Source organism: Semicossyphus pulcher, unplaced genomic scaffold (assembly GCF_022749685.1).
Source record: "Semicossyphus pulcher isolate SPU_LCO1_2020_fin unplaced genomic scaffold, fSemPul1.0.p SCAF_10, whole genome shotgun sequence".
Lineage (NCBI taxonomy): Eukaryota > Metazoa > Chordata > Actinopteri > Labriformes > Labridae > Semicossyphus > Semicossyphus pulcher.
The window spans coordinates 29694276-29716284 of NW_027211604.1; the positions used below are offsets into that span (position 1 = coordinate 29694276).

General features: G+C 41.9%; 1 protein-coding gene across 1 annotated transcript; it reads right to left on the bottom strand.

The window, feature by feature from the left end:
* Positions 1 to 1241: 1241 nt before the first annotated feature.
* Positions 1242 to 21402, bottom strand: tmem218 (transmembrane protein 218). Its single transcript, XM_069677096.1, has 3 exons — positions 20941 to 21402; positions 19427 to 19529; positions 1242 to 1614 (listed from the first exon to the last, which is right to left on the bottom strand). The coding sequence occupies exons 1-3, from the start codon at positions 21048 to 21050 to the stop codon at positions 1480 to 1482; spliced, it is 348 nt and encodes a 115-aa protein (XP_069533197.1). The 5' UTR covers positions 21051 to 21402; the 3' UTR covers positions 1242 to 1479.
* Between the last annotated feature and the right edge of the window lie 607 nt (positions 21403 to 22009).

Below are 22009 nucleotides of genomic sequence, written 5' to 3' on the forward strand. Positions count from 1 at the left end.
ATATTCATGCTTATGGAAAGTTCAATGACTGTAATGTTAGTGTTAGTTACATCTCTTTACCTTTGGGGATCAATAAAGTTATTGTTATTGTTATTGTTATTGTTATTGTTATTGTTATTATTGTTATCTCCTCTTGCCCTTCCTCCTCTACTCTGCTACTCGGGAACAGAACGTTGCAGGAGCCCACTTTGTCAGCAGAGCTGTCAATCATGAGGTCACACCCCCTTTTTATAGCATCAAATATCTAATTAAAAGTAAACGTGAGAAAAATTAACACTTAGACATAAATCAGCACGATAAGAAGCCAGTCAGCAGGGGGGCAATAGAGATGCTTTAGCTGCATTTTAAGGGAGCTGTCATGTCGTCCTTTCTTTTGTACATGGTGGTTTGTGGTTACAATCAAGGTTAATTGAATGCTTCCAAGATATTTTTTTTTATCTTTATTGAAAGGACAGCTGAAGAGAGACAGAAAATATTGGAAAAGAGAGTGCGGGATGACCTGCAGCAAACGGCCTCTTTATATGGGACTCTTGCTCTACCCACTGAGCTTAACCAACGCCCCACTTCCAAGATATTTGTTGACATCATACACATTAAAAAATTGTAATTTGTCAAATCAGAATAAAATTATCTTGTGAACCAGTTAAATCTGATTTTAAACTAAAGGTAGTCAAGTTTATTTATTTTTAAGGGACTTTAATATTAAACATGTTACAGTTTAAAGTATCGTACTGAAGTCAACTTTTTAACAAATTTTCATCCATAGACAGTTTCCTTGAATACTAAAAACATGTATTTAGTGTAGCATGTACAACAATGCTCATCAGACAGTCCATTTGAAGAAAAAACGTTAAACAGCCTTGTTTAACGTTTGGTTATTAGAGTGGAGATTTCTGTTGTATTAATATTTGGTCTGTTTTTCTCAATTATTTTAGGGTTCTGTTATGTGTTGTCTAGGTCTTAATCTTAGCTCTTGGTTGTATTTTCTCCCATTTGTTTTTTCACTATTATTGTTTGTTTTGTTTGGCCTGTATGTTATCATTGTAGGTATTTATAGGTTATATCTGATTCTTGCCGTATATTCTACTTTACGTCTCTACCTCTGTTCTATATTTATTCACTCAGTTATAAAGAGTGAAAGAGGTCAACAAATCAGTGTGGTCAGGTAAAAATGTAATGTCTTTATAAATGGTGGAGTGACTGTGCAGGTTGACAAGAACGACTGTAGTGCTTCACACACATCAAATAAGAAACTATTTATTCATCTCATGTACTAAATGGTAAAAAATAAAAAAAACAACCTGATGATCTGTTTGTTTTCTGGTGGTGGTACAGAAACATCCAACGACCAACAAACACTGTTTCTCTTGGAGCTGCATTCACTATTTGTTTCCATGTAAGGGGGGGGGGGTTGCACTGTTTGTGTTAAGTTCTGTACATGAGTGATGTGAGCCAGTGCCAGCTCTGACCCTGGCAGCTCTAGTGCGTTCTTAAGGCCTTGGCGTAGACCGGCTCCAGGAAATGAAAGGGGAGCAGCATGAAGAACGCCACCAGGAAGACCAAACTGGCCACCGCCAGCAGAACGTAGCGGCCGATGAACAAAGTGTCCACGATCTGGAGAGAGAGAGACAAACATGCTCACTGATACTGGGTACTTAATAATGACACATTTTTAAATAGTATCTAAGACAGGGGGAAAGCATGGCTGCTAAAACGTTTCCCCTTTCAGCCACCAGATGTCAGGAGAGAGCTGTCACACAGGCAGAATGATAATGTGGCTATCTGTGAGGCCCAGAATGGGAATCCTGCACACATACAGACAACCAGACATGTAAATATTCAAGAACTTTCTGCCCTGACAGTTCAAATTAAGATAAATTACTGTCTACCTGGCTGGTTCAAACTGGTGACTGCTGTCAACTGTGGTCATTAAGACAAGAGTTTTTTGGGCCTTTTTATGCCTTTATTTAGAGAGAGAGGACAGTGGATAGTGTTGGAAACAGGGGAAGAGATAGTGGGGGATGAAACCCGGCAAGGGGCCGAGTATGAAAGTCGAAACTGTGGCTGCCGCATGGAGGACTATAGCCTCTGTACATGGGATGCTCGATTTAACCGCTGCGCTAAACCGACGCCCCGAGTTAGATTTAATTTGAGAACAGAAATGATGGTAATGCTTTTACCTGTTGTCAAAGTGACAGAGAGTCCTCTATGTCTTCCAAGCTTTTACAGAAAGAACTGAATACCACTTGTATAGTAACAGTGAGACTCAAAACTTTATTTAAACTTCAAATTACAATACACACAAGTCAAGAAAACCTTTGGAGAAAACATATTAACGATAAAGATTTCCGAAGAATTGAGCAACATTAGGGTTAAGTGTCTGAGCAGAGGCACCCAGTTGCACCTGCCAGAATTTAGCTTCTCATAATCTGAGATTTTCAAGGTTTCTGTGACACATGCTTAATATTTTAAACTGAAATATATATATTGTCCAGTTTTTATTAAGAAATGGAAAAACTAAGGATTAAAAGTCTTCTCCTATGTCCAGCAAAGTCAAGTCAGATTTATTTGCATATCACCTTTTATACGTCAGACATTAACTTAATGTGCTGCAAAATATAAAAGTACAATAGGCAAAGATCATACATGGCAAAACAAATGAGGAACATGTATTACTTAAATAAAGACATTAAGATAAAAACCACGGATAAAAGAAGGAATTACAATATGGTGGTATTACTATTATTAGATAATTAAAGATTCTGATTTGAAAATGTGAGTTTTTCCCTGTAAACAGCAACCTTTATTACTAATCAAAACTTGCAGAAAAGGTTTTTTTATAGTATTTATTTGAAAAGAGACACTGAAGTTGTACAAACAGCTGGTGGTTGCATGCATTGCGCCCCTCCCTCTGAAAGGTACGGCCCAGTGAGAGACGCTGGAGTGAAATACTACCGTTTTCCAGTCAAGGACATTGATCGCTGCAGGCAGTGGATCAGAGCAGTACAGAATCCGAAATATAATGAGAATATACCGGTGGATCGTCTAAAAAATCTTCAGGTCTGCAGTCTACATTTCAAACTTGACGATTTTGAACGAGACATGGATAATGACATTGGAGGCGGGCGTCCTAGATTGAGGAAGTGTAGTTTAGCGAGCTCCCTGGCCTCCGCCAGAGGACGCGTTTTACGTCGTCTGGCGAAGGTTTTCCAGGACCTATTGGAGAAGCGGATAGCGTCCTCCAAAGGTACAGAGCCAAACTGCATTGTTTTCTGCCACAATGGCATTAGCTCCCCACAACAGCATGATAGGACTGAGGTTGAAAATGCCCCTTTAAGTTAATGTTTCAAACTATTCCAGATAATAGCGATAATAATGACGACATGACAAACAGTATTTAAACAAAGTTAAAAATGGAAGAGAAGGTGAAGAAGTGCAGTGAACATAAAACCTGAGATGTAACAAACAAGCAGAGAAATAGTGCTGTGCAAGATATGACTAACCTTTGACTGTTCAACAAAAATAAAATATCACAGTGCCAATTAGGCCAGTCCCAGACTAGGGGCGGGGGTGGTTTATATTGGGCCCCCTCTCCACTCCCCCTCCCTGCCTGCCTGCCTGCCTGCTCCCACCCGTGCGCTCAATAGCACATTAATAAAACATGGCCCACACTTTGGGCTCCTGCTTGCTGTGTAATTGGCAAATTAAAAAGTGAGATGTGTTAAATGCAACCATAAGAGAGGGTATACATCATCCCAACCTCTCGGAGATACACATGCACACACACACACACACACACACACACACACACACGCACACACACCGCGTCTCATTCCAAAACAGCCCCTGTGAAATCTCTCCTCAGTCAGCAGTAGGGTATATTCTGGTATTATCTGGCTTAAGGGCGTTTTCTCCATGTGTATTCTCGTGTTCATGGGTGGCTCATGATCTAAATATTAACACACACCCAAAGCCATCATTGAAGTGTTGATTAAATCTAACAGCGGCAACTTCATGAACTCTCTGACTCTCTGATTCTCCTGACTTAAAATAAGTATGTGACGATTTCTTCACATTTTGAGAAATAACAGGCCGCATGGTAATTAAAGGACAATGTCGAATTATTTAACCCTATTTCCACCTATTTTGGGACACTTAATGACTATAAGTAGTACATATTTACTTAATTACTTACTTATAATAAGGAGATTTTTTAAACAAGCAGCTGCAAGACAGATTGTAATGGCTGCAACCTAAATTTCAGGGCAACTATGCCCGATTAGTACGTCAACTAAACGTTCTTGTTCTTCCACTGCTCAAATTGTTACTAAAACTGACGAACAAAATTACAGAAGTCGCCTACAGAGATAGACTTTCTGTTAAAGTTGGTGTCTTTTTTTTTTTACCAGAAACAATGGTCACATTTAAAAAATGACCAGACTCCATTGACAAAAACTGTAATTTTACCTGACTGCTGCCTTGACTGGTTAGTTAGTTTATGTTTTTGTTTTGTTGGATCAAAGTTCACCCTCATTACACTGAAGTCACACAACTATACCAACACAACACAATAACACAATAGGCTAACCAGTAGGGGCAGTGGTAAACCAGCTACTCCTGTGTTCTGCAAGCTAAAATTACTTTGTTTTTCAAAGGAGTCTGGTGGCTCTGGAGAGTGATGTAACAGCTGTTCATGGTTAAAAAAAACCAGTTACTCCATAAAGAGATAATCTCGAAGATTTTAATTTCAATAAATGTCTGTTAAGTCTCTATCTATCGCTGAATGAGGTAACACAATGGTGACTGAGCCTATGGCCCACTGATGAAAGCCTTTGTATTTGCAGTATTACAGTCTGGCTGTCTGTGGCGACTTTTGCGGAAAAATCACAAGTTGCGCCCAGTTAGTGACGCGTTTTCCAAACAGTCTAAAAAAGAAAATCAAGAGTTACAACTGGAGCCAACCGTGGACGTCACACATGCAACACTGTCTGGATATCTGGGAAGTGTGCTCCCACAATTACCGTTTAGTATAGTAGTGGTAAAGTATTTCTCTAGGCATTCTTTCTGAAATGTAACAAAAAAAAAACAAAAAAAAAATTCAACTTTAATAAATGTAGAGAACTGAATGCAAATCAATTATGATTATGATTACTTTTGAGTGCATTATTCAGTAAGTGACTCCTTATACTAGAAAAAGTCACTTTAAATGTGTGCTCTTTTAATCACCTGAATCAGTTATAAAGTGGCCATTGGTGGATTTCAGCTTTAATTTTTGTGCAGAGATCCAGCAGGTCACATTTTGTTGCGTCTCTGTGCTGCCGCTCTGTATCAGTCTTTGCACAAAGGCTATAAAACGTGAGCTGGCCGGGACGGGCTCTGCTCTGCTATTTCTCTGGGATGGCAGCTTGCTTGGCAGCTCTGGCCGGCTTATTGGCACGACCCGGAGGCAACATGGGGGAGTGTTTGTTCTGTGTTGCTGTTGGACTAAGATAAAGCAGAACAGGCCTTTTACGACAAGCACACACACACAGAAGTACACACACACAAAGTGACATATGCTATTTACAGGTATACAGTGTTGTGGATACTGGCTTATAGTAGAGATAAGGTTAATACATTCACCTATCTCTAACCTAAATAGAGCCTGTAATCCTTATGAGTATAAATAAAGGGGACTGGCTACAAACACACATGATCCTAACTTGGCCCATACACACAGAGACACACAAACACTCAATATATGAAGAGCCTTTTCTGAAGAAAACGTGTTTTAAATACATGTTTGCTCGACTGTAGAGATAATAGTGACAGATGAGATTACTTTAATTTTTACTCTTGGTTCTTAATTTCAAATTATATTGCAGCAAAAACATAGACACTATATATATCTGTTCTTTTAGGAGCACATGAGAGTGACCATTCAGCTAAGCTGTTTGTTTGTGGGCTCTGAATCCTCGTTTTCACTCAGTGATCTCAGTACCCAAAACATTTGGTGTTAAACGAAGCCAAATGGCCTCAGAACAGAACTGAAAAAGATCCCAGGCCTGCTTTTAATTCCAACTGATGTACATAAAGCTCTCACTGTGCATGAGCCACAATAACAGACAATGATAACACAAGTTTCTGTGTTTTTCAATACAATGAATAGCCTTATATTATACTGATTTGGGGTTTGTCCAGCAGTGGAGTCTTGCCTCTGAATATGGTAGTTATCCTTCAACTTTCTAAAACTCTCAAGTTAATAATTCAGTGGTTTTTGCATATTAATAAAGTACTCAATCATACTGTTGGAATGACATTAGACATGAGGATGAGTTTACTTAGCTGTCCTTCAAATCAGCCCATTCTCATTCCCAATTGCTCAAATACAAATGCTTTGTTCCAGCCCTCAGCATCAGTTTGAGGCGCACTGAGCTGTCAATCAGATTAAATGTAAACCCTTCTGCAGCAATATTAGATGCTCACAGCAACTGCTCGTAGTGATGTGGAAGAAAGACGAATAAAGACTGCTACAACTTTCCATGAGGAGACCGGAGTTTGAGTCTACCACAAAGCTTTTGTTTTTTGCTTAAACCTGACCAAAGAGACTGTTTCAGGTTAATAAAGAGTAAGAAATGAAGGACACAGATGTTAAATATGCCTCTGAATGTAACGCTGTGACAAAGCGTAGGTATTTGCCAACCTGGGATTAGAACTCGTTTAATAGAAAAATAATCTCACCCTGCTGTCTTTGACACTTACATGTGTCGCTCACTGTGAATCTTTGCCCTGGAAAATGCAAACAAAGGCAGCGTGCAGTTAATCGCTTAAAAATAACTATATATAAATAATCAATCATGTCGCTGATGATCTGGTTTGCTTTTGTAGATTATATAGAGTCATCAGAATTAATTTCAGTCTGTTTCATAACCAGCAAAGCAGCTTTAAATTGAGAGGGAGCGTTTGTCATGTGTACACACCTGTTGTACATATTTTGTATTATATTGTTTCTTAAATGTAGATTCTTACTGTCTATTTTATATCCTTTTCCCTGACAGCAGGAGTGCTACTAGCTTTTAACATATTGTTATTCTGGTTTGGTGTAAATTGTTCTTTTTTTCTTTTATTTAACTGTACTTTCTGTACTTTGTTTTTCACTCTCTGAACTTTTACTGTCTTTGTTATTGTTTTTTATCATATAAAGTCCCGTTGAGTACCTTTTAAAGCACTATACAAATAAAATGTATAATTATTCGTTTTTTTAGATCATCTAACTGTATTGTAAAATATGTATTTCAACACCCAGTCAGATGTTTGGTGATGCTTTAATCCTTTTTTCCATTTATGACTTAATTTTACAGTACCCATTATTGATTGGTTCATATTACACAGTAATGTTAGTCCAGTTGTTTTTATAATCTATTAATTTGAAACAAGATGGCTCAAATTACATCTTTCAATTATATGACCAATCCATCACTTTTATTCAGTTGTTATAAATCACATATTTCTTTCATATTTTTTTCAGAATTTTTAATTTGAACTCATTTTAGATTTTTGTTTGGAACAAACCTCAAAATGTTCTCAACAACTGTAATGTAAAACAATTTAATACCACAGAATACAACCATGTACAAAGGAATATAACGTTTCATATTTGATTCTATTTTTTTTTAAAATTTATTAATTAAGTGAAAGGGGGTGAGGAGAAGGGAGGAGGGTGGGAGAAGGGGGGAGATGAGAGGGGGAAGGAGAAGGGAGGAGGGTGGGAGAAGGGGGAGATGGGAGGGGGAAGGAGAAGGGAGGAGGGTGGGAGAAGGGGGGAGATTAGAGGGGGAAGGAGAAGGGAGGAGGGTGGGAGAAGGGGGGAGATGAGAGGGGGAAGGAGAAAGGAGGAGGGTGGGAGAAGGGGGGAGATGGGAGGGGGAAGGAGAAGGGAGGAGGGTGGGAGAAGGGGGGAGATGAGAGGGGGAAGGAGAAAGGAGGAGGGTGGGAGAAGGGGGGAGATGGGAGGGGGAAGGAGAAGGGAGGAGGGTGGGAGAAGGGGGGAGATGGGAGGGGGAAGGAGAAGGGAGGAGGGTTGGAGAAGGGGGGAGATGAGAGGGGGAAGGAGAAGGGAGGAGGGTGGGAGAAGGGGGGAGATGGGAGGGGGAAGGAGAAGGGAGGAGAGGAGAGGAGAGGGGAGGGGAAGATGTTACTTTGACTTCCACCTCGCAGGCTTCCGTAACCCAAAAGAGAGTTGCCTTGGTGGTCCCCCTTGAGGTTGAACTTTAGACACTCTGGCCTTCTCAGCAAGTTGGATTTGCATTGGTGCATTGGTTCCTCAGTTCCTGCAGTTCCTGAAGTTCCTGCAGTTCCTGAAGTTCCAGCAGTTGCACAGCTGCTGGTCTCCATGGGCTCTTCCTCAGTCTCCTTGCGCCTCGCTGTCCTCTGTTTTGGAGGCTGGTGGTTCTTCCTGTCCGCCTGCAGCATGTTCTGGAGGGCCGTATTGTGTGAGAGCTGGATGCTAAGCTTGGTTTTCAGCTCCTTCAGCTCTCCACGATACCAGGTCTCCTTGACTACGATGTTCTGCTGCAGGGCGTCTATCTCCTCCGTCATCTGCTGCTTCATGACGCCCTTATTAGCTTCCAATTTCCAGATCAGAACCTGGTCCTCAGCCACCTTGTTCGTGAGAGACCTGATCTCCTGCTGGAGGGTGTCCTGTTCAGCTTGCAAGGTCCTTATCACATGCTGGTCCTGGGAAACCCTGTCAGCATGAGCCTCCGCTGACAGGGTTTGCTGTTGAAGCTCACACTTCAGGGTCTCCACCAGCTGTCTGGCACTGAGGACGTCAGTTTCATATCTGAGGCTGAGCTCATGGTGAGAAACTTTCATCTTCTCGAGTTCTTCTTGGAGGACCTTGTTTTTCTGTCTCTCTTCCTTCTCACTAGAACTGTGAGCCCTCTCTCTTTCCAGCAGTTCAGTGAGCTGGCGAACATTCTGACGAAGGGTTTCAAGCTCCCTTGCGTTGTCCTGTGCTCCACCTGAGGCCTGCCGTCTGGAGAGCCTCTTGTTCTGGTTGTTGTTCTTTGGTTGCTGCATCTTTTGGCTTGTTTTAGGCTCAAATAAATGCTGCTTAAATATGCAGAAAGTCTCTGATAAGATCAGTCGATCAGTCGTTCTTTCTCACAGTGGTGCCACTTATCGAAAGGTTTGAAGTGATATGACTGCCTGCACAGCTGCTCTCCTTATATAGACTTGATTATGTCATTAAAGGCATAAAATTCTTCCTTTTATGTTCACATGTTCTATTTAAAGAGTTCCAAAGTTCCATTTCAATTCAATTAAAAACAATTCCATAGACTTAAATAGAGTGTGAGTTGGTCACAAATGTTTATCTTTGAATGAGTGATGAAGTTAAACCATTGGTCAGTCAAGTGTTTGAGTTTCTACATTGGCTCTTTCAAAATAAAAGTTACCCACAATAACACAATAACTAAGTTAGATAGCTAGATAGCTACATAGATAATACTATATTGTCAGACCAGGTCTGAAATTTCTTTTGCATCAAGGCAGATCCATTTGCAACACAAAAGTTAAGGACAGGATACAAAAAACATGCATTTGACATAACATTTCATAATGCAGAACACAGTATTCAAGGCCCTTCTGATCTGGCATTTAAGTAATTTAATTTCAATGGACTGATGAACAAAAGAGTGCTTCAGTCTGACCTTATTAAAACCTGGGACCCTGTATCTCCAGTTTGATGGTAATAGTTCAAGTCATGGTACAAAACTTAAACGTGAACGCAGCAGGTAAAAACTCCAAAAGGTTATTGTTTTTCTACTGTATGTCTTCCTTATACTTGTAACAAAAACTTGCTTAAAATTATACTAATGCAGAGTACAGCTATTTGTATCAATTAAACCATTTCACATAAATTAAAGAAAACAAAGAAAATTGTGTGTGAGAATCTGTCCACTTTTCTTGTGAAAAAGGAGTTTTAGCAAACAGCTAATGATGAGTTGGTGCTTCCTCACATGCCGTTGAGCTGAATCTCAGAAATGTCAAGAAGGACTACACTTCCCAGAGTGCACCAGCAGCAGCAAACGTGAATGTTTAAATGTTTAAATGCATTTAAAAATGTTTAATTAAAATGTTTAATTAAAATGTTAACTTTGTTTCTATGTCTTTAAAGGTTTACAAACTAATTTATGAAATACACCAATCAACTGAGAAAGCCAAAAGAAAAAGAAAAGTGATTGAATGGAAATTTGAGTTGTCCTTGCGTCCTTTGGAAGCTGAACAAGAGTAGGACTTGACAGTTGTAAACCACGCGGAGTGGCCTGGCACTGAGGATAAACGGCTTCAGATCCAGAAATAAGCTGTTGACGCAGAGGAAGTCAAGATGGCGGAAGATGTCTTGGGGAAGTCAGTCCAGCAGCTCAAAAAGGAGAGGACCACTGCAAAAAGCAGCTTCACCAGACAAGCCAACTTCATTTCAAGAGAAGCAAGCAGCATGCTTCAAGTGGAGTTGAAGGAGGAATTCACTAAACTTTCAGACTGTTTCAGAAAGATGCTCGATGCCAATGATGACTACAGGATTGGACTGGAGGCTGACATTAAGACTGAGGATAAGGAAGCAGGTCTTGATGAACAGCAAGAGGCCGACATTGATAGATCTGTAAAAGAAGGTGAAACAAAGATGGCAGAAATAAGACACATTGTTCAAACAAACCTGTGGTCGAGGTATGGAAAAAGTTAACTTGTTATGGCAATCCTGGAAGCAGAAAAAGCCAATGATAAAGTGGCTGATGTACCTGTGGAAAGTGACAATTTAGAGGGCTTTGAAGTGCACCTCATTCTCTTAGACAAGAGAATAAAAGAGGCCATCTCAGAAATGTCAACGTGGGAGAGATGGATCCCTTTGGAATTAAAGGAGGAAATGGATGGAAGAATCCACGCCGTAAGAGCATCCTACTACAGGCTTGAATTACGGAAAGCTGAATTTGCCACTGCACGGACGATCAAAGAGCAAGGCACAGGAGTGAAACTACTACCCCAACCGGCAACACCCACACCAATAGTGAGAATCAAGCCAACCACTCTACCTATCTTCAATGGAAGCAAGAGAGAATATCACAGATGGAGGAAAGACTGGGAAAGCCATCCGGATCAGCTGAAGTTAAGAAAATTCAACTCTTGGAGAGTGTGGATGACAAAATCTCAAAAGACCTAAGGCTTTCAAACTACACCACTGCCAATGACATATTCAGAGTCCTGGAGAACAGATATGGCAACAAGTCAACCATCACTGTGGAAATCCTTGAAGAGCTGGAGAAGATGCCACATGTGAGGGGGAACCAGCCAAGAAAGGTCATTGACCTCATACAGTCAGTGGAGAAGGCCCTGGCAGATCTCACAGAGTTAGGAAATCAAGTTGCCTGATTTTATTAAAAGAGACTGGTTGATGTTCATGGTTGAACCCCAAAACAATGTCACATCAGACAACCACTTTGACATGCTCTTGAAGTTCCTGAAAAGAAGAAATACTTGAGAGACTCGAACAGCTCAGGACTGCGGAGAAGATGGAGAAATCAGATCGTTCAGAGAAGAAGTATGACAGAAAGATTGCCTCAACAAAAACCACAAAGAAAGAAGAGCTTGATGAGGTATGTGGTGTCTGTGGTGATAGTGGGCACAACAACAAAATCTTCTTCTGTAGAAAGTTCAAACGACTAAAGCTACCTGAAAAGAAAGCCGTGTTGAGAAAGCTGGGAGCATGCAGAAAATTTCTTGGATACCATGATGAAGATTGATACTGCAGAGACACTTTCCTATGCAGAAATAAAGACTGTAAAAGGGGAGGCGGTGTCCCAGACCACCATTTTTATCCTCTGCCCAAAAGGAGAAGTCAAAAGAGGTGAAGAGGGAAAGAGTGGAAAAGACGGCAAAGGTGAAAGCAAACTAACGGAGGAACAAGAGGAGTTCTTGTCTGAACTTTCCCCATAAATGGCTGACCGATGCAGAAAGGCTTTCACCAACACCAACAAAACCGCAGTGACACTGGATGCTTCAGGCCAGTCTGAGCTACTGCAGAGAAATGGGCTCTCTGAACTTCCTGTCATCATGATGTTGATGCGAGTCACTGCAAACGCAGGGCAGGAGATTGGGGCTTTAATCGACCTTGCTTCAGACACAAACTACATTACCCATAAGGCTGCTGAGAGACTGAGGTTAAGAAATGAGAAGTTAACTTTAGTTGTGCATGGGGTTGGTGGAATGACCATGGAGGTGAAAACACAAAGGTATCTCCTCAAAGTCAGAGTCAAGACACCTAAAGGAACAGAGAGAGCTCATGAAATGGTCTGCTACGGCTTGGATGAAATTGCCAGAGTGCATCAAGTAATTGAACCTGAGAAGTTGAAAAAATTCTTCCCAGAAGTAAAACTTGAAGAATTGGAAAGGCCTGAAGAGACTGAACTTCTCATTAGCCACCGAGAGGGAAGACTCGCTCCCCAGAGGGTAAAAGTCATCGGAGACCTCGTCTTGTGGGAGGGTCCATTGGGAAAGACAGTGGGTGGAGCACATCCCGACTTGTTTGAAGAAGTGGAGGTTGCATCATATGGGTCCAAAACACACTTTGCTCGCTCCATGAGGACAGCAGCTGTCAAATATCAAGAAATCACAAGTCAAACAACTGACACAGCCCAGCTACAGAAGGAGGATGTGGCTCAGACCAAATTTACAGCTGCCAGTAACCATGAGTTCCTTGAGTGGTGGCACTGGGACAGCATCGGAGCTGCATGTGAGCCAAGATGTGGAGGATGCCAATGTGGAAACTGTCCACCAGGAGGAAAAGAAATGACCCTGGCAGAGGAGAGGGAGCTTGAGATCATTAAAGGAGGCCTCACCTACAAAAAGGGGGATGCTCATACACCATCTCCACATTGGGATGCAAAGTATCCTTGGACGGTAGATCCAGCCTCTCTCTCAAACAACAAAGGTGCAGTCCAGGCTTGTTTCTTAAGGATGGAAAAGCAGCTAAGCAGAGAGCCAGACTGGAAAGTCGCATATGCTACCCAGATTCATGAAATGGTCGAACGAGGCGCAGCCATAAAACTCACCAACGAAATCATGGACAAGTGGAACGGACCAGTGTGGTACGTAAGCCACCTGGTGGCGCCAAACCCTCATTCGGTGACAACACCAGTTCGTATTGTATGGAATAGTAGCCAGAAATACAAAGGCGTGAGTATGAATGATCTTCTTCTGAAGGGACCAGATGTTCTCAACCCTATCAGAGCTGTTCTGCTGAGGTTCAGAGAAGGGATGCATGCAGCTCTAGGAGACATTCAAAAAATGTACAACTCTGTATGTCTGGAGGAGCGTGAGATGCATCTTCACAGGTTCCTCTGGAGGGACGGCCCAGATGAAGAGATAAGTGACTTTGCAATTACCAGAGTCAACATTGGGGACAGACCTGGTTGCATTGCTCATTTGGCTATGAGGGAAACAGCAAGCCTGCCCAACTTTGTTCACTTGGAGGATGAACGCAGAGTCATTGAAGAGGACAGTTATGTAGATGACCTCTTAACCTCCCACAATGACCTAAATAGACGTGACGAAATCACAGCAAGTGTTGAAGAGATCTTGAAAGCTGGAGGTTTCTTCCTCAAACCATGGGTCCGGTCAGGGCAAAGTGGGAGGCAAGGAATGGAGACAGAGGTTCTAACAAAGAAACAAGGTAAAACTTTAATTCTTCCAAATCAAATGAGGGACGAAGACAACAAAGCCTTGGGCATCGGCTACCAAATGGATGAAGACAAGCTCTACATGTTAACCTCAATTAACTTTTCCAAAAGAAAGAAGAAGATGAGAGTTGGAAAAGATCTTCTCAAGGAGGAGGTGAGGACTGAGACACCTAATCCACTGACTAGGAGGGCTCTCTTAAGCCAAGTAGCTGGACTGTACGACCCAATTGGCTTAGTTACACCTGCCAAACAGAAGGGAGCAATTCTTGTTAGAAAAGCATTCCAAGAGGGAGGGGGTAGGAAACTAACCCAAGAAGCCTGGGACCAACCTCTCTCAGAAAGTCTCAAAGAAGAAGCTATACAGCTTTTTGAAGAATATGTCCAGCTTGGACAGGTGAAATTCCACAGGAGCCTCACTCCAGCTGGCTGGGAAGGGAAACCTTGGGGCATCGCATTCTCTGATGGAAGTGACAAAACACTTGGAGCTGTGATGTACTTAAGATGGGAGACAAGTCAAGGCACTGAAGTTCGATTCGTGGAATCAAAAGCCAAGCTGACACCCCTGGATCAGAAGGGAGAAGCTGTAAAAGCTGAGATCTGTGGTGCTGTCTCCGCAGCCAGGATCAGGAAGTATGTGGAGAAGCATGCTCGAATGAAGATCGAGAAATGGTTCCATCTAATTGACAGTCAAACCGTCTTGGGAGCCATTCAAAGAGACAGTTATGGGTACAAAACCTTCTTTGCAAATAGAGTGGGTGAAATCAAGAAGGCTGGACCAGTGCAAGACTGGTGGTGGATCCGTGGAGATCTGAACATAGCTGACATCATAACAAGAGGGGGCGCTCCTGAAGATTTGAAGGAGAATTCCACATGGCAAAATGGACCAGAGTTCCTGAAGTGGCCAGTGGAGGAATGGCCTATAAAATCAGCTGGAGAGGTTGCAGCTCATGCCAGGGAGAGTGTAAACAAGCTCCAGAGGAAGGCATTCTCAGGTGCATTAACAAGAGCTCAAGCAAGAAGGAGTCAGAGGAAAGAAAACCTACAAGCCACTCAGAAAAGTCCAAAGAGTGAAACTCAAGAGGAAAAACCTGTGTTACAACCAACTCTTTTTCTAAAAAGGAAGCCCGCTGGCTGGGTTAAAGATCTTGTGGAAGTAAGAAGATTCAGTAACCTGTCCAAACTGGTGAGAGTCATCGCCTGGGTTTGTCTAGCTGCTAAGCAGTGGCTGAAGAGGAAGGGCCGGGCCCCAAAACAGTCAAAGTGGGAGGAAACATCACCCAAGCAAGCTGTGCTGACTGTCAAAGAACGTGAAGATGCATTCAGAGACCTCTTCCTCGCAGCTCAAGGAGGTGCAGTTTTTTCAGACACAACTCTAAGCAGATTGGCAGTATACAAAGATGTGAACTCTGGACTGCTAGTTTGTGGAGGCAGAATTCAGATGTTCAACAAAGATAAAACAGCAGTGCCAGTTTTACCATTTGAAGCATGGGTGTCTACATTGCTGGCACAAGAATCCCACAAAGCAAACCACGAGGGAGTGGCAGGAACCCTTCTCCGGATGAGGAAGAAAGCCTGGGTGATAAAAGGCCGGAGACTTGCCAAGAAAATGGTTGACAGCTGTGTGGTCTGCAGGAAAAACAAGGCAAAACAGTGTCAACAAATCATGGCTGACCTGCCTCTAGAGTGAACAGGCCCAGCTGCACCTTTTGAATTCACCACCATGGACCTGTTCGGCCCTTATGAAGTGAAAGATGAGGTCAAGAAGAGAACTAGACTCAGAGTATGGGGAATCGTCTTCTGCTGCATGGCTTCCCGAGCCATACACACTGAAGTAGTAAGTGACATGTCATCTGAAGGATTCCTGCTAGCCTATCAAAGGTTCACTTCACTGAGAGGACACCCCAGAAAACTCTGGTCAGACCCTGGCACTAACTTTGTGGGAGCCAAGCCTGCTCTGGAGAAGCTTCAGAAATTCCTAGACCGACTAAACAAGTCTGAACTTGAAGACACAGCTGCCAAGCATGGTACAGAATGGTCGTGGAAGGTCCACCCTGCAGACTCTCCCCATAGGAATGGTGCAGCAGAGGCAGCTGTCAAAGCAGTGAAGCGGGCATTGAACAACCTTGGTGGAGATGGTGTTTTCACATGGGGAGAATTCCAAACTTTTCTCTTCGTGGCAGCCAACCTTGCAAATGAGAGACCCATCGATGCAAGAACTCAAAGCAGAGAAGACTGTGTAGAGTACATCACCCCGAATTCTCTGCTTTTAGGACGTGCCAATCCAAAGGGAGACCCTGGAGATTTCCAGTTTGATGGCTACCCTTACAAAAGACTTAAAAATATTCAAGCAGTGGTGAGCAAATTCTGGAAGAAGTGGAGCCAATTGGCTGGTCCTAATCTGTTCATAAGGAACAAATGGCACACCAAAGAGCGAAATGTTGCTGTTGGAGATGTGGTCTGGTTGGCTGACCAAAACGCCCTGAGAGGACAGTACAAGCTGGCTAGAGTGGTCCGTGTCAATGCTGACAGCAAAGGCATCGTAAGAGATGTGCTTGTGAAGACTTTTCCCAGTTATCCTGTTCCCATCACAAAGCCAAACGGCAAAGAAGGGCCCGCAAGAGCAAATAGTGAAAGAACCAAGAGGCTTCAAACCAAAATCCCAGCCACAATTCTTCATAGAGATGTCAGACGCCTTGTCATTCAACTTCCCACTGAAGAACAACCAGAGGTGTAAGGAACTTGTGTGACCTCTCTGGGTTTGAAAAACCAGGAGCTCAAGTGGGAGGTGTTGAGCTGAATCTCAGAAATGTCAAGAAGGACTACACTTCCCAGAGTGCACCAGCAGCAGCAAACCGGCTGCTTGTCACCTAATCAGTCATTGGCACTGATTTGGAGCACCTGAGAGGAAATGGAGGTCAGTCATTCAGACAAACTTCAGAGAGAAGAAGCTCCAAGTTTACTCAGAAGTTCAATTCAAAGACGCCAATGGTCGGTGAAATGTTTTATTTATTTTCATGGTGTTTGCAATCCTGCTTAAGATGTTCAAGTTTATGTTTAACTGCTGTGTAGATTAGTTAAGGTAGATTGGTTAAAGAACACATTGCAGCATTGATTTCATTGACTTTCTGTTGAATGAGTTTGCACTAAGATTACTTATCATTTTGAGTTTGAAAAATTTAAAGTATAAGATACAAAAGCATAATACAAAGTTAAAAATGTTAAAATTCTGTTAAATGTTAAAACTTGACTGAAAAAGTGGTTAATTCATGTGTGTTTAATTCAAATGTTAACTTTGTTTATCTGTCTTTAAAGGTTTACAACCTAATTTACGAAACACACCAATCAACTGAGAAAGCCAAAAGAAAAATAAAAGTGATTGAGTGGAAAGGAGAAGGGGGGGATGGGAGGGGGAAGGAGAAGGGAGGAGGGTGGGAGAAGGGGGGAGATGGGAGGGGGTGGGAGAAGGGGGGAGATGGGAGGGGGGAGGAGAAGGGAGGAGGGTGGGAGAAGGGGGGAGATGAGAGGAGAGGGGAAGATGTTACTTCGACTTCCACCTCGCAGGCTTCCGTAACCCAAAAGAGAGTTGCCTTGGTGGTCCCCCTTGAGGTTGAACTTTAGACACTCTGGCCTTCTCAGCAAGTTGGATTTGCATTGGTTCCTCAGTTCCTGCAGTTCCTGAAGTTCCTGCAGTTCCTGAAGTTCCAGCAGTTGCACAGCTGCTGGTCTCCATGGGCTCTTCCTCAGTCTCCTTGCGCCTCGCTGTCCTCTGTTTTGGAGGCTGGTGGTTCTTCCTGTCCGCCTGCAGCATGTTCTGGAGGGCCGTATTGTGTGAGAGCTGGATGCTAAGCTTGGTTTTCAGCTCCTTCAGCTCTCCACGATACCAGGTCTCCTTGACTAAGATGTTCTGCTGCAGGGCGTCTATCTCCTCCGTCATCTGCTGCTTCATGACGCCCTTATTAGCTTCCAATTTCCAGATCAGAACCTGGTCCTCAGCCACCTTGTTCGTGAGAGACCTGATCTCCTGCTGGAGGGTGTCCTGTTCAGCTTGCAAGGTCCTTATCACATGCTGGTCCTGGGAAACCCTGTCAGCATGAGCCTCCGCTTGCTGTTGAAGCTCACACTTCAGGGTCTCCACCAGCTGTCTGGCACTGAGGACGTCAGTTTCATATCTGAGGCTGAGCTCATGGTGAGAAACTTTCATCTTCTCGAGTTCTTCTTGGAGGACCTTGTTTTTCTGTCTCTCTTCCTTCTCACTAGAACTGTGAGCCCTCTCTCTTTCCAGCAGTTCAGTGAGCTGGCGAACATTCTGACGAAGGGTTTCAAGCTCCCTTGCGTTGTCCTGTGCTCCACCTGAGGCCTGCCGTCTGGAGAGCCTCTTGTTCCGGTTGTTGTTCTTTGGTTGCTGCATCTTTTGGCTTGTTTTAGGCTCAAATAAATGCTGCTTAAATATGCAGAAAGTCTCTGATAAGATCAGTCGATCAGTCGTTCTTTCTCACAGTGGTGCCACTTATCGAAAGGTTTGAAGTGATATGACTGCCTGCACAGCTGCTCTCCTTATATAGACTTGATTATGTCATTAAAAGGCATAAAATTCTTCCTTTTATGTTCACATGTTCTATTTAAAGAGTTCCAAAGTTCCATTTCAATTCAATTAAAAACAATTCCATAGACTTAAATAGAGTGTGAGTTGGTCACAAATGTTTATCTTTGAATGAGTGATGAAGTTAAACCATTGGTCAGTCAAGTGTTTGAGTTTCTACATTGGCTCTTTCAAAATAAAAGTTACCCACAATAACACAATAACTAAGTTAGATAGCTAGATAGCTACATAGATAATACTATATTGTCAGACCAGGTCTGAAATTTCTTTTGCATCAAGGCAGATCCATTTGCAACACAAAAGTTAAGGACAGGATACAAAAAACATGCATTTGACATAACATTTCATAATGCAGAAGACAGTATTCAAGGCCCTTCTGATCTGGCATTTAAGTAATTTAATTTCAAAATGGACTGATGAACAAAAGAGTGCTTCAGTCTGACCTTATTAAAACTTGGGACCCTGTATCTCCAGTTTGATGGTAATAGTTCAAGTCATGGTACAAAACTTAAACGTGAACGCAGCAGGTAATTCTGTCTGGAACATTTCTTTGCTTTATGCTCTTTTCTGCTCACTCAAGTTGTGTTTGTGTCAATGAAACCTTGTTATACATGTTATAGTGATATTAACCCCGCCTACCACCCACCTAAACCAAACGAGTCTGATTATCTCCCCCTGTGAGGTGCATGTGTGCAAGGCAATCCTTGAAAATTAAAAACTTAAATGTCCTGAAGTTGTGGAGAAAATGTCAGGAGTTCAAGTATCAAAGGTTCTAATTACTAGTCAATACTAAACAAATCACAGTAAATTATATGTGTACAAAGCACAGAAAGGCAACAATACCTGAATGACATGAAACGGTAAAACCTCAATAAAGTGAGACAGAAAAATACTTTAAATCAAACATCTTAAAATATGAATCAACATTTAGAGGACGTTTAACCCAAACATAGATCTACTAGGTCATGTGACATACTACTTTTGTTAACTTTAGAACAATATAACGGGGACTACTGCAGAAAACAGGCCACACAGTCCAGCCATGTATTCGTCTTAACTTGGTCCTGTGAAGTGATCGTTCAGGTGTGTTAGATCAGTGTAGAGAGCTCACCTGTATCTCTTTAAAAGGGGCCGTTGTCTCTGGACTGCGAGGGAAAAACACCAGGGTCAATGTGATGGCTAGAGCCAGGAGGAAGACGGGGATAACTCCTAACCTGCAAAGACACAACACACACACACAAACACACATACACACACACACACACACACTGCTATAATGAGCATTTTGTGTCTTCATATTCTTTATTTGAGTCCTCACATCTAGAGCCGATACAGTCTACTGAGCAGAGGGATCACTCTTCACCTCCCTCAATTACTCTGTTGGTTTAACAATTTAATTTGACTCCATTTGACGTGACTGTGTGGTGTTCATATAGAGCCTTAAAGCATCTAAATCTCAACGTATCCACAGATCCTGACAAGCCTGATTCATGAAGTGAGCGACAGGCTTCATAGCTGAATATTATTATTATTATTATTATTGAGATCAATGTACCTTTGGTCATTGTGATTGCTTGTAATTTTTTACTGTAATGGTTTCAGAAAATTGTACATGGTTATGCATCACATTGATTTCTGCCCTTGCCTTTGTATTGTATTCTAAATGGACATTGAGTTCACTCAGTTGAAGTGTGACAGCTGTATCCATTTGTATGGTTTGCATTTTTACTGGATGTTTCTTCCCGAAGTTTTTCCCTGGTTAAATAGGATATAAAATGTCCTTAAGAGTACCGGGGGAAACAATGACATTATTGTGCTTTTAAAAAGTTGTTAACTTTCCAATCAAGTCAGTAGCACCATGTTTCACCCCATTTGAACTCTACTGTAATTGAATCTTGCACAAGTGCATAGTGTTTGCTGACACAATGAATTCTAAAGAAAAGTAAACATTTACTGACTTCAGTGGCATTACTGTCTGCTGTAAAGTAATTGCAAGAGTATTAATCAGCAGGGACTAGTGCATGCTCCCTGCAATCAATTAGTTTAGCAGCATGTGGGTATAATTAGTTGTTTCAAAGGATCTAAGTCTGGAAACTGGAATAATTTTTTACTGATCTCTCTAGGTAGACGATAAGTTTCAACCTTTCTGTGAGAAGCAAGCATGATAAAATGTCAGCAAAAACACATTTTTCTCTTTCAACAATCAATTTGATGATCAAATCTGCCTCAACTCTTGAATTTAACACTTAATTTGTTTAAATTTAACCTCTATGTCTTTTGATATTCCTACATTTTTCCCTTCCTAAACACACCGCTTTATTCAATAGAGAGATACATGAAGCAAGACTTCTTTGGCACTTTATTGGAATAAAGGGCCAGATGTTACATCAAACACATGCCGAATTTACGTTAAGACCCAATTGATGCTAATTTTTCTTACAGAATATGTGTTATTTGGCTGACAAGCAAACCAACATTGAAATGGCAGAAAAGTCAATGGAATATGGCATCGCCTAATTCACATATTGGATAAATTCTCTCCTATCTAAGGTTTCATTCATCAACGTATGCACATATCATTAGACCGGGTTTGAGTTAGTCGCGTGTGTTTCTGCTGTTACTCACTTTGCTGATCCAGATGCTCTCAGTAGCATCATCCCAAACACAACAGCCGCTATCCACACGACCGCAATGATGAAAATGCCCGTACCGACCTCCAACACGGTATTCCCCATTTTTCAGTGGCGGTTACTTGAGTGATGCACACTTAATCAGCGAAGTGGTTACAATGGGATTTGACGACTGACGTTATTTACGGTGACATTATGAAGCAATACGGCCGTAACCGAATTAACTATGGTTATACCGTTACCTATGTTAGCTAGAGGTGACTTCCAACGCTGTAATGCTAAGTTAGCTGTAACTGCTAACTTGCTCTGCTAAACTGATACCAACACTCTTTGTAAGTTAGTGAACAATGTAACGTTAACTCAAGGTGTTCAGATAGCAATATTATTTCTTTAAATCGTATCTTTGCTGTCCATATTCACGTCAATTATCCAGCAGTATCTAATCAGTGCATCGCATATGTTCTCTGGCGTCTACTGCTTCCTGGTAACAGCAAGCTGAAATCTGATTGGTCTAGAATTTAGAAGGGGCCAATCACATGCAGCATCACTGTAAGTCTTAGCAACGGACGGGCTACAGAACTTCACCTACTTTATCTGACTTTTGACCATTCTCTGTACCACTTTCTGTACGCTTTAAAACACCAAGATTAATTTATATATAGGCCTTTAGCTATTTGTAAGAAACACAGCCTACTTAAAATATATGAATTACAAGAATTCATTGTCCCTTTGTATATTTTAATTTAAAAGAATGGTTGATAATGGACTGGGTGTGTTATAGTGGTTAATGTAGGTCTATTGCCACGGCTCGGATTGAATTTATGCTCTTGTTTAGCCTTTATTCCTTGGATCATTATTTTCAGACCGCTGGTTACAGCAGGTGGAGCAAAACAAAGCTTTTCACACTGCATTTTGGTGGACTGCATGACGACTGAGGCTAGACATGGGAGAAGTTACATACAAGTATACATCACTCATCGCTTAAAAACCCCTATCTAATCCTCAATTCCACGAGAATAGCCTAGAGAAAGTTCTATGCCTTCTATAGGCTACAACTGCAATAT